Below are 17520 nucleotides of genomic sequence, written 5' to 3' on the forward strand. Positions count from 1 at the left end.
GTGGATGCCTATAAAGGGACAGAAGATTTGGGATTCTTCAATCCACCAGTAAATTTGGGTACTCATTGAAAAATCCTACTACTACAAGGCATTCTGGATTCTAGGCCCAACTCACCCGGTGCTGATTTGACCCACACCGGTACCCTAATTAGAGAGACACGCTTTGTGTGGATCGGTGTCATGGATGCCGCGTCCATTTTACAGATGAGGAAACTGGGCCCACTGACTTGCTCCAAGTCATACAGCAGGAGGGAGGGGAGATTCGAACTGCAGTCGCCTGACTCCAAACCGGGCCCTCTGCGCACTCCACCCCGCTGCCTGGGGACCTAGTGAGCCAGCCCCCTGAGCCAGGCCCAGGGTATGCTCATAAGCTTGCTTGCACACCAGGGCTCTAACCGCCACCAGCAGCACAAAGACATATCCCCGGGGCCGGCCCACAGACTGAAGCTCCTCAGGACTAGCCAACCGCACCCAGTCCCTCCCTCATTTGGGTACCAGAGAAGGAATAGCTTGCCTTGCAAAGTGGGCAAGGGCATCATTATTGCTGAGGCCGGGGCTGCCTCTTTGAGCAGCAGTCCCCTGGACAGAGTCTGCGGAACTCTAGCAGCCTCCTCGCCGTCACTGCCTGACGTACTCCAAGGCTCCTCCTCCCTCCATCCTGCTCTTCTCCGCCAGGGCTCCACCCCGCCCCCCTCTTTGGGATGCCTGGTGGAGCAGGTTTGGTGCCCCAGTAGCTGTGGAATCAATCTGTAGGAATAATATCTGCCCTCGGGACACCCAGATCAGAGGACTGGGAGAGGTGGCGAGGCAGCTCTTCCCGGGGAAGCCAGCTGTGGTCACCGAGCGACTGGCACTTTGTTAGCAGCTGGGAAAAAAAGGGAGATGCTGGCCAGGATGCAACAGGATGGAAGCAGCCCCGTGGATGCCAGCCATTGTTTGGGCCACGAGAAAGAGTGCTGGTGACGGCCAGTCTCTACCCTTCTCTTCCCTTTAAAAAAAGTGTTCTTTTCCCCTCATTTCCAAAGTGACCATTTACCATGGGTTTAATGATGCCTATCTGGGAGAGAACAATGTAAGTATTATTCCTTTTGGTTTTTGAACACCTAAGGCACTAGGCTGGGCTCTGGAAAGCAACCTGTGGTTTTGACTTTATGGAACTGATGGCTTGAGCTTTGAGTGATGCGCAACAGGGTGGTCTTCCTTGGCGTGAGCCCAGTGGGTGGTTTGCACATGTTTTGTCTTTAATTACTCTGAAGGGATGCAGAGGCCCTGGGTGTTGCAGGGAGATTTGGTCCCCACAAGCCTGGTGGGGGTGGGAAGCCGGGAGGAGGCCTTGGGGAGAAGCGGAGGAATCCCGGAGAGCTTCGGCTCTCCAGTCAATAACCGATCAACAAGTACTTAGTAAGTGGCACCTCCTTCCTGGAAACCAGAGGGAAGAAGACAGTCACCAGGCTTTGTGCTAAGCAGTAGGGTCGGGTAGCGGTGGATGTAGTCAAGTCAGCAGACGTTTATCAAGGCCTCCTGTGGGTCAGGCACTGTGAGAAGCCCTGGGAACACGAAATCAGGCCTAAGAGTTCTTGCCCTTGAGAAGCTCACAGTCTAACTGAGGGCACAACATGTAAACGACTGTGTACGGTCAAGATCTATACGAGGTAACTTGGAGATAATCTTACAGGGAAGCATTAAGGGGATCAGGAAAAGCTTCTTGCAGAAGGTGGGATTTTTGGCTGAGACTTGAAGGGAGCCATGAGGAGGGAGTTTGTTCCAGGCATAGGGGACAGCCATGACAATGTGTGGCGTTGGGAGAGAAGGTGTCTTGTAAAAAGAACAGCAAAAAAGGCCAGTATCAGTGAATCCCAGAGTCTGTGCAGGGGATTAAGGTATAAGAAAAACAGAAAAGTAGAAAGAGGATGGTTATTTAGGACTTTAAATGGTTAACAGAGATTTTATATTTGATCCTGAAGGTAGTAGGGAGCCACTGGATTTTATCAAATAGGACTCTGATGTGGTCAGCCCAGTGTTTTAGGTAGATCAATTTGGCAGCTCAGTAGTGGGTAGCCTGGAGTGGGGAGAGGCTTGAGGCAGCGTTAGTTCAACAGTCCAAGCAGAGATGATGAGGCCCTGGACCAGGGTATTAGAGGAGAGAAGGGGGGATGGTCAAGATTTGTCAAAAGTGAAATCTACAGGCCTTGGCAGTAGATTAGATATGCAGGGATAAGAGATAATGAGGAGTCAAGAAAAGACGACACAGGTTTCAGAGACTGAATGGATGGAAGAATAATGGAACCCCCAACAGTAAATAGTAAAGTCAGAAGAGGGGAGGATTTTGCTATCTTCATTCTTAAAATAAATAAAATAAAATAATTTATGTTAGGCATTCTTTTAAAATTTTGAGTTCCAAATTCCCTCTCTTCCACTCTTCCCCTACCTACTGAGAAGGCAAGCATAATATCAATTAATTATACATGTGAAATCATGCAAAAGATATTTCTATATTAGACATATTCAGGGGGCGGGGTTTGGGGGGAGAGAGGAAGCACACAGAGTTCACCAGTTCTTTCTCTGGAGGTAGATAACATTTTTTTTTCATCATAAGTCCTGTGAAATTTTCTTAGATCATTGTATTGATCAGAATATCCAAGTCTTTTTTTTTATTTTTTGGTGGGGCATGAGGCAATTAGAGTTAAGTGACTTGCCCAGGGTCACACAGCTAGTTAAGTGTCAAGTGTCTGAGGCTAGATTTGAACTAAGGTCCTCCTGACTCCGGGGCTGGTCATCTATCCACTATGCCACCTAACTTGACCCTAGCCATGTCTGTCACAGTTGACCATCATTAGAACATTGCTGTTCCTGTGCACAATGATCTACCAGTTCTCACCTCACTGTGCTTCACTTCATATAGGTTTTTTTTCTGAAACCACTCCTCTCGTCATTTCTTTTGGCATAAATAGTTTTCCATCACAGTCATATGCTACAACTTGTTCAGCCGTTTCCCAATTGATGGGCATCCCCTCAATTTCCAATTCTTTGCCAGCACAGAAAGAGCTGCTATCACTATTTTTGTACATATAGGTCCTTTTCCTTTTTTTTCCCTCTGCTCTCTTTGGGGTACAGACCTGGTAATGGTATTGCTGGGTCAAAGGATATGCACAGTTTTATAACCCTTTGAGCATAGTTCCAAATTGTTCTCCAGAGTGGTTGGACCAGTTCACAATTCCACCAACATTAGTGTACCTGTTTTTCCTCATACCCTCCAGTATTTGTCATTTCTGATAGGTGTGAGATGGTACCTCAAGTTTGTTTTAATTTGCATTTCTCTAATCAATAGCGATTTAGAGCATTTTTTATATGACTGTAGATAGCTTTGATTTCTCCTTCTGAAAACTACCTATTCATATCCTTTGACTATCAATTGGGGAATGGCTCTTATTTTTATAAATTTGATTTAGTTCCCTACACATTTGAAAAATAAGGCCTTTATCAGAGAAACTTGCTGTAACTTTTTTTATATTACTTCATTATCTATGGTACCTTTTAGCACAATGTAGTTTCCCTGATTATCCCTTTTAATCAGGTCTATTTTTGCCTTGGCTTTGTCTGAGATCATGATTGCTACCCCTGCCTTTTTTTTTTTTTACTTCAGCTGAAGAATGATAGAATTTGCTCCAGTTCTTTATTTTAACTGTGTGTATCTTTCTGTATTAAATGTCTCTTGTAAACAACATGTTGTTGGATTCTGGCTTCTAATTCATTCTGCTATCCACTTGTATTTTAAGGGGTTAGCTCATCCCCATTCCTATTCACAGTTAGAGTTATGATTGCTATGTATTTCCCTCTATCCTGTTTTCGTCTGTTTATCCTTCTCTTTTTTTTTTTTTTGTCTTAGCCTCCTCAAAAGTCCGGTTTGCTTCTGGACCATTACCTCTCTTAAACTTCTCTCTCTTTTATCATTCCCCACCCTGCCATATCTTATCTCCTTCCTCTCCTACTTCCATATTGCATAAGATAAAGTTATACCCAACTGAGTATGTGTATACATATTCTTCCTTCTTTGAACCAATTCTGAAGAGAGTGAGGTTCAAGCATTGTCCGCCACCTGGAGGGTTTTGGGAGAAATATAAGGGGTTTAGTTGTTGAATTTAAAATGTCTTTGGAACATCCAGTTTGGGAGGTCCAGCAACAGGCAGAGATGCAAATGCTATGTGTTGTTGGGAGGGTGAGGTGGGAGATCAGAGAAGTCTCAGTGGGGAGGCATCATTTGAGTAAGATTTTAACAGTATGGGTAAGACACAGATAAGTAATTTGTATGTAACAGGTCATAATCATGTTTGTTCTTGAAGAAAAACTTAAAAGTTGCTTGCCTTTACAATGGGTGGGGGATGGGCTGGAGGGAGAAAAAGAACTTGAAAATTAAAATTAAAAAATAAAGAAAAACTTAAAAGGTCCTTCTCTCCACCTCTTTATTTAAAAAATAGCCTCTGTTTTAGAGATCTATATAACACAACATGAACCCAAGAGAGGTGCTGAGAAAATGCTAATTAAGGTTCATGAAAGAAAGATCTGAACTGCCAGAGATCAGGTGAGGTTTCATAAGAGGTCACATGTAAGATTGGAAAGATGAGGAATCCTGACCTTTCTGAATCTGTTTGCTTCCTTGTAAAATAGGAATAATGCTATTCACTGTACCTAACTACTAGGATTGTTTAGTGGCATAGATTCATGTGATTCACATATATTCACATTCAAAACTCTTTGCACACCTTAAAGCTCCATATAAATGCTAGCTATTCTAATCATTAGTCCTTTTTTAAGAAGTACAGTGTTTATTTGTTTGTTTATTTGAAAGAGGGAAAATGTTGTCTTTTACATTCAATTAAAATGTGCTTAAAATGGGGAGGTGCAGGGATGGTGGTACTTTGGACCTAATTGTAAATTCCTTTTCCTACCTTTGCTGAAGTTTTACCTGTTTCAACAGAACCACCCTTTTCGTTTACAAACCAGAATAGCCATTGTTTGAACTTGGTACTGCCTAACCATTTCAGATAAGGTAATGGCCATTTAGGGAACTTCTCCTTAAAGAGAGATTGTGAAGGTGGTTTGATTTCTGCCTATCTTTCTTTTGGGAGGGTTCCTTTCTTGAGGTGGGAATTAAGCCAGAGTTTACATGAGAAGGCAAGGAGTCTTTCTTTCTCTTTAGGAGACTTTAAAAAAAAAAGATGCTTAATTGCCAGCTGCTTTGGGATAATGACAGTGTCTGTAGAGTGGCTCCTCTATAATAAATTATTTAGTAGCCCTATGCTTTTGAGTTCTTGCATCCACTTTTCATTCTCTTCCCTTACTACTGTAGCAATATGGATAAAGAAAGTGGACTCCATATTTGTAGAGAAGACCAACATGTTGTGGGGAATAGTGTTTGAGTAATCCAACTTCTCCGAGAGATTGATTCACAATTATACTGAAAATAAGGTGGTTTTTTTTTTAAGTTTCAAAGCATTTTCCTTGTATTGAACCTATTTAACAATGAGGAAACTGAGTCTCCTTATGTTGTGATTTGCCAATAATCACACAGCTAATGGGGTGCCTGTGGGGTGGAGCATTTCAGTTCATGACCCTATGGCCTATGGCCCCTAACATCTTACCTGGAAATTCTCTTTAACGTCCTTCTCAGCAAAGGACTTTACCAGGACCACTAGCCTCTCCTCTCTGTGGGTTACTTTATGCTATCAGGATAACATTCATTGATTTGAAAAATTCTAGCAGCTTGCTCTGATTGAGATTTTTCCCTCAAGAACTCATCGTCTATCTGAAAAGGGACTCAGTGCTGGGGATGACTGATTACTGATATGGTTTGCAACTACTCAAGGAAGGGAACCCAAAAAAGAGAACAGAGACACTCTGAGATTCAAGCCCCCATCTATAGATGATGTATATGTGCATATGTGATACATATATATATATGTGTGTGTGTGTGTGTGTATACATACATACACACACATATACATATATACATATGTACATGTGCTATCCACTGATAACAGCTGGGATCTCTGACCAGCGCTCAGATTCTTGGAGTCGGATTCAATGGAGTGCCATCACTCACACACACACTCAAGGATGTCTTTCTATCCTTAAAATATCCTGCTGTTATGAAGGATAGAAATGTGGACACTGGTCAGAGACAATAAGTTCATTGATTACTAGCCTGCACACTACCTGCCTAACACGGTTGTGAAGAGAGCATTTTGTAAACTGTGTGGTATCCTTGTAGTTGTTGTTCAGTCATTTCAGTCATGTCCAACTCTATTTAGCCCCATTTGGGATTTTCTTGGCAAAGATACTGAAGCGTTTGCCCTTTTCTTCTCTTCATTCTCCAGATGAGGAAACTGAGGCAAACAGGGTTAAGTGACTTGCCCAGGGTCACACAACTAGTAAGTGCCTGGGGCCACATTTGAACTGAGGTCTTTCTGACTCCAGGTCTGGCGCTTTATCCACTGCGCCACCTAGTTGCTGCACAGTGCCCAGTGAACTACTGTTTTGTTTTCTCTGAAACTAATGAAGCCCACAATCATTTCTCTACTAGTTTACTCCTCATACTATCCCTTGAGAAGCTCTAAACTAGGCTATGCTAGAAAGTTGCAAGCATAGGTTAGCCATTTGAAGAAGATAGCAAATTTGACCTAAATGCTTTGGACAGATTCAGTAAAAGAAAAATTAAAAAAAACAATTTAAATATGGTGGTTCCACAGTTAAAATCACACAAAACCTAGCATCGGCAACACTAAGACCACAGGTCTTGGAACATGATATATCGAAGAGCAAAAGAACTGGGGTTCCAGCCAAAAATATACCCAGCAAAGCCAAGTATAATCCTGAATGGAAAAAAAATGGACTTTTAATCAACTGTCAGACTTTCAGCACTTTGTTAAAAAAAAAAAACAATCTGAACTTCATAAAATATTTGACACATAAGAGTCAAGAGAAATATAAGGTACATAGGAAAGACTAACTACAATTGATTCAATAAGAAAAGACTGTTGTTTCAACAATCCAGCTAGCAGCTGTTGTGGGGGTGAAAGACCAACACAAGCCCAACAACAAGCATGCTGCCGAAGCGCTGCAAAAGCCCAGGTTCTTTTGATCTGCTTCAGTAAGGAAAGCAACGTTAAGGGGCTGACAAGTTTGCTTTAATTCAGCATACAAATATCACTCACTTAGTTCAGGGGGAAAAGCTAGCACCTTGAACTTCAGAGCAAAATACAAACAAAGTACAAACATAGACAGACAGACCTTGTCTGATTCAAATCCCAATCCATAGTTACCAGAGTTTAACAAAGTCCCAGCATCCGGGTTTATGAACTGGAGGGCCCTTAGCTACAGCTGCCCAGAGTCCCTGCATCATTGAGGGCCACCAAGAGTGAGAGCCCTGTGCAAATGGCTCTGTCTTCTCTTCCTCTAGCATTTCAGACATCATTAAACATCATCTGAATGACCAGAACTTAGGCTCCTATGATTGGCTCTTGAGTTAGCACCTCCCCTTAGTACCCTGGGACCTTCACACCCACATAGGCTTAGCACCTAAGAGGGGTTTGGGCCTGGGGCTTAGCACCTAGTAAGATTCAATGAAATACACTGAATTACTGAAAGGAAACAAAAGCCAAACTCTTCAAGGGCACTTGGTTGAACTGAGTGCTAAGAGCCCATTTTGCTTACCAACACAACTGTTTACCTTTTATGTATATAAAATGTAAAATGAATGTTTAAGATTGTTAGTAGTAATTGGATAGTTTGTAAGAAAGATTAGGGTAGATCTGAGTATGATATAACTTTAAAAAGTAAGTTTTAGGAGTAGCTAAAAAGAGTAATTATCTCATACAAGTGAGGTGAGAGAGGAAGAACCGATACAGAGGAATTAGAGGGGGATGGCTGGTAGTTCTGCAAACCTAATTTCATGGGGACTGGGTTCAAGAGGGAACAATACATATATCTAGAAGAGTATAAAAGTCTTCTAAATTTAGAAAGAAATGAAATGTTAAGGGGATAGGGAGGGGGAGAGGATAAGGGAGGCTTCTCTAGAGGGCAGGGTGAGGGAATAGGTTAAAGGGGGATATAGAAGGGTGTTTAGATTTATGGGAATAGGTGGATAAGAGAGGGATCCTTGGAGGGTTGGGGTAGGTTTAGTAATAGGAGGGCAAGGTAGTGGGTAGAAGTAAAATAGAGGAGTTAGAAGAGGATATAAGAGACACCCACGAATATAAAAACAAAGATCAGGAGTAGAATTTGTTAGGGAAAGTATATGTCTGTATATGTGAGTATATATGTATCTATATAGATAGATAGATAGATATATATATACACACATACATATAAATATCTCGGCATTTAATTGTGGGGGGAGAGGTAGGAGGAAGAGGGAAAAAAGAACAAAGTAAAAACTGCACAGCAGAGAACAAAAGAAAACTTACAAGGAAGCAAAGAAAGATGGACATCTCTCAATACAACACGTAGTATTTATTATATAGGCTTTCTTGAAATGGAAATTTAATGCTATATATTTTGAATCCTCTCTTATGTTCTGCTGTGCACATGACATGCTTTTCTTTTCTCACTTGGTATTTAAGTTTCAATATTTAAGTTTATGATATGTTTCTTTTTCTTTTCTCTTTTGTGTATTTGAGTTTTGGTGTTTGAGTCTAAAGTAATTTTTTTTAAAAAAGGAAGAAAAATCCTATCAAGATTTGAATTCAGATATGAGGGCTTTGTTAAGAAAAAATGAAGGTTGGCTAAAATCTCAGTGATACAGAGGATGATGAAGAAGACCAGTCATGAAAAGAGGGTTAGTGGGATTAATGGTAGGAAGTTTTAGCCCGGAGGCAGTGTGATATGGAAAGGGAACTAGATTTGGATTTAGATGACTTGGGTATGGAGTTAGCTACCTAAGTGACCTTAGCTGTTAACCTTTCCGGAAATTCCTTACCTGTAAAATAATGGGATTGATTCCAGGTAGCAATTTGGAATTATGCAAGAAAAGATAGCAAATCACTCACAACATTTGATTAAGACTATATAACCCAAGTAGGTAATTGACAAGGAATTGCCCATTCATTGTTGTGTTATTTGTGATAGTGAAAAACTATAAATAAAATACATGTCTAAAAGATCAGGGAATGACTGAACAAACTAGGGTATATGAATGCAATGGAATATTGCTACATTGTGAGGAGTGGTAAATATAATCAGAGAAACCTGGGATGAACTACATAGTGTCAGGTGAAGAAAGCAGAGCTAAAAGAATAATATGCAAAATGATTGTTGTCGTTCAGTTGTTTCAGTCGTGTCTGACTCTTCGTGACCCCATTTGGGGTTTTCTTGACAACAATAGTGGAGTAGCTTGCCGTTTCCTTCTCCAGCTTATTTTACAGATGAGGAAACTGAGGCAAAAGGGTTAAGTGACTTCCAGAGTTCCACAGTTAGTAAGTGTTTGAGTTCAGATTTGAACTCAGGAAGATGTCTTCTTGACTCCAGGCCTGATGTTCTACCACTATGCCGCCTAGCTGTCCATGCATAATAATTACAGCAATGTAAATAAAATCAATATTAAAGTCAAAATAAAGTCAAATGAAGTCAAATAAAGATAACAAACCTTCTGGTCAAAAGGGATTTATTATTATTGTTATTGGGATTTGTTCTGTGACGTTTGGATTCAGTCAAAGGGCCACAGCTGAGGACTTAGAGGGCCACATGTGGCCTTGAGGATGCAGGTTCCCCACCCTTGGTTTAGCCACTAATAGATGTGATATTGACTACAAGCCTTTATATGGCAAATACTGGGAAGAAAAGGATTCTTTTTTCAGGGAGAGAAATAGAATTTTCATTTTCGTATGCTACCTTGTCTCTATTTATGCCATCTTTGGGTGGGGGGGAGGGGAGAGATGGGGAGAAAATTTGGAACTCAAAATCTTGTGGAAGTGAATTTTGAAAACTAAAAATGAATTAATTAATTTTTAAAAATTGCTTTCTTCCCACCTCCACCCTATTTTTTTCTTTAGGTTACAAACCATGGGAAATGAAGATAATGCAATTCAGAGTAGTGAACCAGAAGCAAATTCCACTGTTTCCACAATCAAGACAACAGAGGTAATTCTATATGTGTTTTATAAAAGTCATTCATTTGTTCGTTTGTGTTTGTCCGTCATTCTCAAAGAGGACCATGGCATCAGGAAGATGATGCCATGATTTGCAAGTGAATTGGATTTGAGTGAGGGACAGCTGTGCAAAGTCAAATGGGCATATATAAGTCCCGTTCTGGTCAGTGTTGTTGGGGTCTTGGAAAGAGAGACACATTTAAAGTACTGTTGATGGAGCTGTGAATTGGTCCAGCCATTCTGGAAAGCTATTTGAAAGTATGCCATGGCAGTGACTAAACTGTCTATATCACTTGACCCATGGCTAGGATATATGCTCTAAGATCTCAGTGAGGAGAAAAAAGGTCCCATGTGTGCCACAATATTTACAGCAATGCTTTTTATGGGCACAAAGTAACGGAAGAAAAGCTGATATCCATCCATTGTGGAACAGCTAATCAAATCATGGTAAAGTAATAGAATTTAATTAATAGAATAATTTAATTATTAATTAATTTAATTAATAGAACATTGTTGTACCATAAGAAACAATATGATGAGGTCAGAAAAGCATAAATGTGGATGCAAAGTGAAGTAAGCAGAACGATGAAATCAATGTAGACGACAACTACAACAGCGTAAATGGAAAAAAAACCCCAACAGCCAAATAATCAAAATTGAATGCTATGAAATTATAATTATCAAAATTGACCCTGAAGAAGAGATATGAGAAAGCGCCACTTTCTTTATAGAGGTGGGGGGACCATGGGTTTGGAAACAGCGCATGTAATGTCAGATTTTTTTCGTTGTGTTGCTTATTTTTGCTGAACCTCTTTTTCCTCCTTTTCCATTCTTGGTTTTAAGAGTCTCTGGTCTTCTGGTTCTCTGGGATGGGGAAGGGAGAGAGGTCTGTGAGAGGTGAGGGTGATGTAAAAAACAAAAAATAGCAATGAAAATTTATTTTGAAAAATAAAAATCACAACCTAACATGCAATGTGCAATCTTGCAGTATTTTCTCTCAAGGATAGATTATTTTTTGCCTCTGAGAAAGCATTACTAACTTCCTTCTAATCTCTAAATCCAGTTTTGCACAGCCATGATGCCACATCACTCCAACTTAACCAATTCCTGTCTTCCTGACTCTTAATTTGAGTGTGGGATGATAGAAGCAAAGCCAGACCAAAAATCGTGTTGGTCCTAGTCACTTCAGGACAGTCAGTCCTTTCGTGGATGCATTTTTATTAGTACATCTCCTTTTGCAATGAAAGCAGTCTTGATGTGTGACATTTTTTCATAAACCTTTTATAGTTTTTGTAAGGTCTCAAGTGTGACTTGAATTTTTAAAAATAAACTTTTATTGGTACCTTTTGTTTTTCCTATCACTTAGATTTCTATGTCACTCGTTAACTTCTATAACCTCATCATGGCTCTGATTTCTTCCTTTTCTAAGAAAATTTTGGCATAATGACTAATATTCCCTACATTGTACATTTTCCAAATACCAGTGTATTAACTCTTCATAAAGTCCCATGATTCTGCCAGCCATTTCCCCCCTACAACATAGTTTTCATTTATTTCAATACTAGGAATTTTATTTTCTGATCCAATAACTTTGATCCTGTATCAAAAAGAATCATGTGCTTACATTTTCACATACCTTTAATTGTTTTACCTTTAGGAGAGGACTGTCATGGATCTCAATGGTATAGATGGAAATGAACCAGTGGAAGAAAGTGCTCTACTGAAAAGTAGTGAGCCATCACCAGAATCATCACCAGAATCATCAAGTAGGGAGAAACTGAGGCAAATATTTGCCTGTCCCCCAAAAGGCATCTTTGGTCAAATAATAACAAATGGTATGTAGAGAACAGGATGTAAAGGAAAGAAAATGCAAAATGTATTAAGTGAGCAAGTTATCTTCAAAGTTATATCATGGAATACATATTTTACAGCATGAGATTGCTATAGATAGAATGCCACATATATTTTGTTTTTCTTGATTTATTACAGTTACCATGGTTGTTCTTGTATGGGCTGTGGTTTGGTCAATTACTGGCAACGAATGTCTTCCTGGTGGAAACCTATTTGGAATATTAATCCTGTTTTTTTGTGCCGTCATTGGGGGTAAACTTCTGGGATTTGTCAAGTTACCTACATTGCCTCCACTACCTCCTCTTCTTGGTAAGTGCAACATTTTTCCTTTATTTTTTTTATCTGTGTGAATTTTAAAGATTTGGTAATTTAGACTGAAGATTGTTTGAATGTAAATGTACATAGTTCCTGTATGGACATACCTCCCTTATATCTTGTGACCTTACTGTTGTTATACATAACAAGTAATGTAATATTTTGATAATGATTCTCAATTAATAAAAATTTGTCAGAGGATCACATTGAGTAGATATGGCCAAAACCTATTCATTATCTGGCCAAATTGTGGATGATGGTTTTTTTTCCACCACTTCTGTACATGTCATTAATTGCAATATGTTAAGCTCTAATCATACCCACCTTGTAGATTTTAGATCAGAAGTGTCCAACACATAGCCCACAACGCTCCCAAATGAGGTCTGAACCAGATTAAAATATAATTGGTAAATACCTAACAAAATAAATAAAAAGACAGTACAACATAGATAATGGTAGTTTGTAGTTTTATAAGTCAACGTACAACCAGTAGGGATCTGTTTCTATTGACTTTGACATCCCTGCTTTTGATCACCTGCAAAATTATTCTATCACTGAGCTTTACTGACTTCTGGGAAATCATGAGACGTTAAAGCAAGATACACATGTGGCTTTCAAAGGACATTTTTGTTGTTCAGTCATTTTTCAGTCATGTCCAACTTTTCTTGACCCCATTAGGGGTTTTCTGGGCAGAGATACTGGAGTGGTTTGCCATTTCCTTCTCCAGCTCATTTAACAGATGAGGAAACTGAGGTAAACAGTGTTAAGTGATTTGCTCATAGTCACACAGCTAGTAAGTGTTTGAGCCCAGATTTGAACTCATGAAGAACTCTTCCTGACTCCAGGCCTTGCACTCTATGCACTGCACCATCTGTTTGCTCTTTTGAAGGATATTTGGGTTAATTTAAAATCTTTGCCAAAATTTATCTCTGCCATTTTCAGCCTTTAAATTTGAAACATCTTCCAGAAAATGTAATAGTTATAAGTCAAGTGGTTATGAATATTGTTTTATGTCTCCTGAAAGATAACATATTATAACAAAATTGAAAGCAAAAACCTATTGAATTAACAAATAAAACTAGGAGCTAGTTTTTTAAAAAGCCAATAAAAATAAGCAACTAGTTAATTTGATTTTTAAAAAGAAAACCAAATTACCAGTATTAAAAATGAAAAAGGGTAATTTAGAACAAATAAAGAAGTATAGAAAATTATTAGAAACTATTTTGTCCAACTGTGTGGCAACAAAACTGACAAATGAAGTGGACAAATATTTACAGAAATATGAAATATCTAAATTAATATAAAAAGAAGCATAGAAATTAAGTAATCCAGCTTCAAAAAAATAAATTGAACAAGCCAATTGAACTCCCCAAGAAATATCTCTGGGACCAGATGGATTTATAATCAAATTCTATAAAACACTCAAAGAATATTTAATTCTAATATTTTACAAACTTTTTACAAAACCACGAAAAGAAGAGATTCTATCCAATTCCTTTGGTGATACAAATATGGTATTGATACCTAAACCAGGGAAAGTCAAAACAGAGGAAAGAAACTAGACAAATAAATATAATAAATATTTATGCAAAAATTTTAAATAAAATATTAGCAAAGAGTCTATAGCAACATATCACAAAGATTATACATTAAGTTTAGATTAGGTATATAGTGGGAATTCAGGATTGGTTCATTAGAAACATAATTGGCCAACTAGAATTTATTTAAAAGTAGAATTAGAATAATTAAAAAGTAGAATTATTTAAAACTAGAATAATACACTTGAAAATAATTTAAAACTAGAATAAAAAGAATTATATGATCATATCAGAAGATGCAAAAAAGCTTTTTTATTTTTTAACTAATTAATTTTTAGTTTTCAACATTCACTTTTAGAAGATTTGAGTTCTAAATTTCCCCTCTTCTTCTCTCACCTCCCCAAGACAGCATGCAATCTGATATAGGCTATACATGTACAATCATGTTAAACATAAGAAAAAGCTTTTGACAACATACAGATTCCATTTCTTTTAAAAACACTAAAATGCAAAGAAATGATTTACCATTCCTTACTATGGTCAGTGGTATCTATCTCAACCCCCAGAGCCAGCATTATACATAATGGGGATAAAACTAGAGACTTTCCCAGTAAGATGAAGGTAAAGCAAAGATGTCCACTTTACATAGTGTTAGAAATGCAATTAGATAGGAAAAAAGTAATTGAATGAATGAGCTTGGGAAAAAAAGGAAACAAAGTTATCACTCTTTGCAGGTGAGATGGTTTACTTAAAGGATCCTTGAAAGTTAACTAAAGTTAATTAAAAATAATACCTTTACCAGAGTTGCAGAATATAAAACAAATTTTTATAAATCATCAGCTTTTCTGTTATCCAGTTGGACAAAATCCAGAAGGAAAAGTTAGAAAGGGAAATTCCATTTAAAATAACTATAAAATGTATAAAATACTTGGGAGTTTACATATAGGAACTATATGAATACAGTTATAAAACATTATAGTAAAATGGACAGACCTAAATAATAGAAGTAGGTGGGCTGAATCAATATAATAAAAATGACAATGCAACCTAAATTAATTCATTTATTGAGTGTTACACCAATCAGACTACCAAGGAATTACTGTAGAGACCTAGAAAAAATAATAATGAAATTCATATGGAAGAACAAAAGGTTAAGAATCTTAGCGGAAATAATGAGTAAATGTGAGAAGAAAGGAAACCTAACAATAGCAGATTTCAAACTAGACTTCGAAGCAATAATCATTAAACTTATTTGGTACTTGTTTAAAAATACAGAGTCCAATCAGTAAAATAAATTAGGTACACAGAATACAGAAACAGATGGACTTAGTACCTGTTATATTTGAAAATTAAGATAAATTGAGAGACGGTGGTCTGAGCATGATCAATTTATTAGCTAGGCTAGCAGTAACAAATAAATTTGGTCAGTGGTCTCTCTTCATGATCAAAGACCATAAGGTAGGGCTTACTAGCCTTCATATAGTTTCTGAAAGTACAGAACAAAGAATAGAGTTGGGTAAGTGGGGAAAACAATGAAATTAGTTTCAGGACTGGGTGAGGGGTTCTTGGAGTTGAGGACAACATGATTGGTTACACGAAGAAGAGCAGGCTAGTATCCATGTGGGGACTAGAAATCACCCCTCTCTGTCTTAGAGGAATGCTTGGTTGATTTATGAGACTCATCTGCATCCTGACACAGGCTAATAGACCAGGGATAGCAGACTCCCTGGCTCCTAGGAGGGAGATAAGACCCTCCTTAATTGTATGAAGACAGGCAGGGGCAAACATATTTTGCGCAATTATACCAAGCCAGCTTGCAGGCCTTCAGATAGCAAACAATTATTGTGGAATTTTCCAGGAGCTGAAGGTATGAGGAATAACAAGTTTTCTTTTAACTAATTCAGAGGGTAAACCAAACTTCTGTGACTAGGAAATGTTCATTGTTTGGGTCTACCTGCAAGGTTAGAGACAGTGGACCAGACTTCTTTGGATAACAAACCAGAAATCCTTGAAGGATAGCTTGGTGGTGTGAAGATACTAGACCAGACTCCCTGGTGTCATCTGCCTCTTTCAAAGATAACAGATTTCCTTGAGGCAAGAATAGAACAGTGATTAACAAGAGAACTAAGCTTCTAAATTTAGCTCGTAGGCAAAGAGACAAAGAAAGGTAGCTTGAGCAATCACACAAAATGGAGCAGTAGTACAGAATAGCATCAATTACAGAGTAGAATCAATTAGAAAATAATACAGAATCAATTTAATTTCTTCATACCCTAGTGTTGGTTAAGTCCAAAGATTTTAGCTACTAGAGTAAGGACTCACTATTTGACCAATACTGGGAAAACTAGAAAGTAGCTGGCAGAAATTAGACTTAGATCAACATCTCACACCATATACTAAGATAGCTCCAAGTGGATACATGACTTATCCATAAAAGGCCACATTGAAAACAAATTAGAAGAGCAAAGAAACTACCTTTGTAAGAATTGGAGCTATACAAAAATGGAATGAACTGCTTTGGGATGTAGTGGATTCCCCTCCTTTGAAGGTTTTCGAGCTGAGTCTGGATGACCACGTGTGAGTAAATTATAGTGGATAATTCTTTTTGGGTACACATTAGACCAGATGGCTACTGAGATTGCTTCCAATTCCAAAATTCCTTGATTTCATAAATGAAAATTCTGCAAATTTTCTTTTTTCTTATATCAGTCCCACAAACTGGATTGTAATGCTTTTTTAAAAAAGTATTTAATGTTTATTAAAAGTTTCACGTGTGTTAGGCACTGAATGAAACATGAAAAAAATGGCTTTTGGGAATTACTTAAATCGTTTGATTTAATAATTTAATTTAATAATTTAATGAATTGCCTTTAATAATTGACAAAAACCCTCAGTTTTATTAGAAAACTAATTCATCTAAGAAACACTTGTTTTGTTTTTTTGTTTTTTCTTTCAAGGGATGCTGCTTGCTGGGTTTCTTCTTAGAAATATTCCTGTCATCAGTAACGAAATCCAGATTAAACACACATGGTCTGCGTCTCTGAGAAACATAGCCCTTTCTATTATTTTGGTTCGCGCAGGGCTTGGACTTGATTCAAAGGTAAGATTGAGAAAGACAACGCCTAATAATTGAATAGGACTTTTGCTCCTTAAGTAAGAATGAAATATTAGAATGTTTTGTAAAGTATATGTGACTTCTCTTTGAATGGTAATATTTCGGGTGGGCTTAGCTTTAAAATGAGACAAGTTGTAACAGAAGTCTAGGGTCCTATTTTACCAAAGTTTTCCCCATTTATGGTGATTCCTTGCATTCTCTGTCCCCTCCCCTCATCAACCTTGCAATGATGTGTTGATATGGTCAGAGGGCAGCCCTGACACGTTCTCTTGGCTGTGTCAATAAGTTGTTGAGTTCAGACAGTCTATTGTACTCTTAGAAAATTCCTGCCACTTGTGGAGGTAAAGAGAATATCTCAAGACCTGTCTCTATCCCTACACTTGAGAGAAAAAAAATCTTTCTTTCTTCTGTTTAATATTTGATTATTGAATTAGGACTAAGATTTTTCCCCTTTTCTATTTCCTCATCCAGAAATCAATTAGTGTGGGAAATCTTGGGCAAAGACTTGCCCAGCCAGGAAGGCTAAAGATCTAATTAAACCAGTAAAAAATATTCCAAG

General features: G+C 38.1%; 1 protein-coding gene across 1 annotated transcript in view; it reads left to right on the top strand.

The window, feature by feature from the left end:
- The first annotated feature begins 662 nt into the window (after window positions 1-662).
- LOC118854410 (sodium/hydrogen exchanger 9B2-like) overlaps window positions 663-17520 on the top strand; it is a 38615-nt gene continuing 21757 nt past the window's right edge. Inside the window, exons 1-5 of the mRNA XM_036764773.1 lie at window positions 663-1072; window positions 10047-10134; window positions 11800-11977; window positions 12132-12302; window positions 16804-16946. Of these exons, the coding sequence (XP_036620668.1) occupies window positions 1038-1072; window positions 10047-10134; window positions 11800-11977; window positions 12132-12302; window positions 16804-16946 (615 nt within the window). The 5' untranslated portion in view covers window positions 663-1037. The remainder of the gene's footprint in view (window positions 1073-10046; window positions 10135-11799; window positions 11978-12131; window positions 12303-16803; window positions 16947-17520) is intronic.

The sequence above is a fragment of the Trichosurus vulpecula genome, chromosome 6 (assembly GCF_011100635.1).
Source record: "Trichosurus vulpecula isolate mTriVul1 chromosome 6, mTriVul1.pri, whole genome shotgun sequence".
Taxonomy (NCBI): domain Eukaryota; kingdom Metazoa; phylum Chordata; class Mammalia; order Diprotodontia; family Phalangeridae; genus Trichosurus; species Trichosurus vulpecula.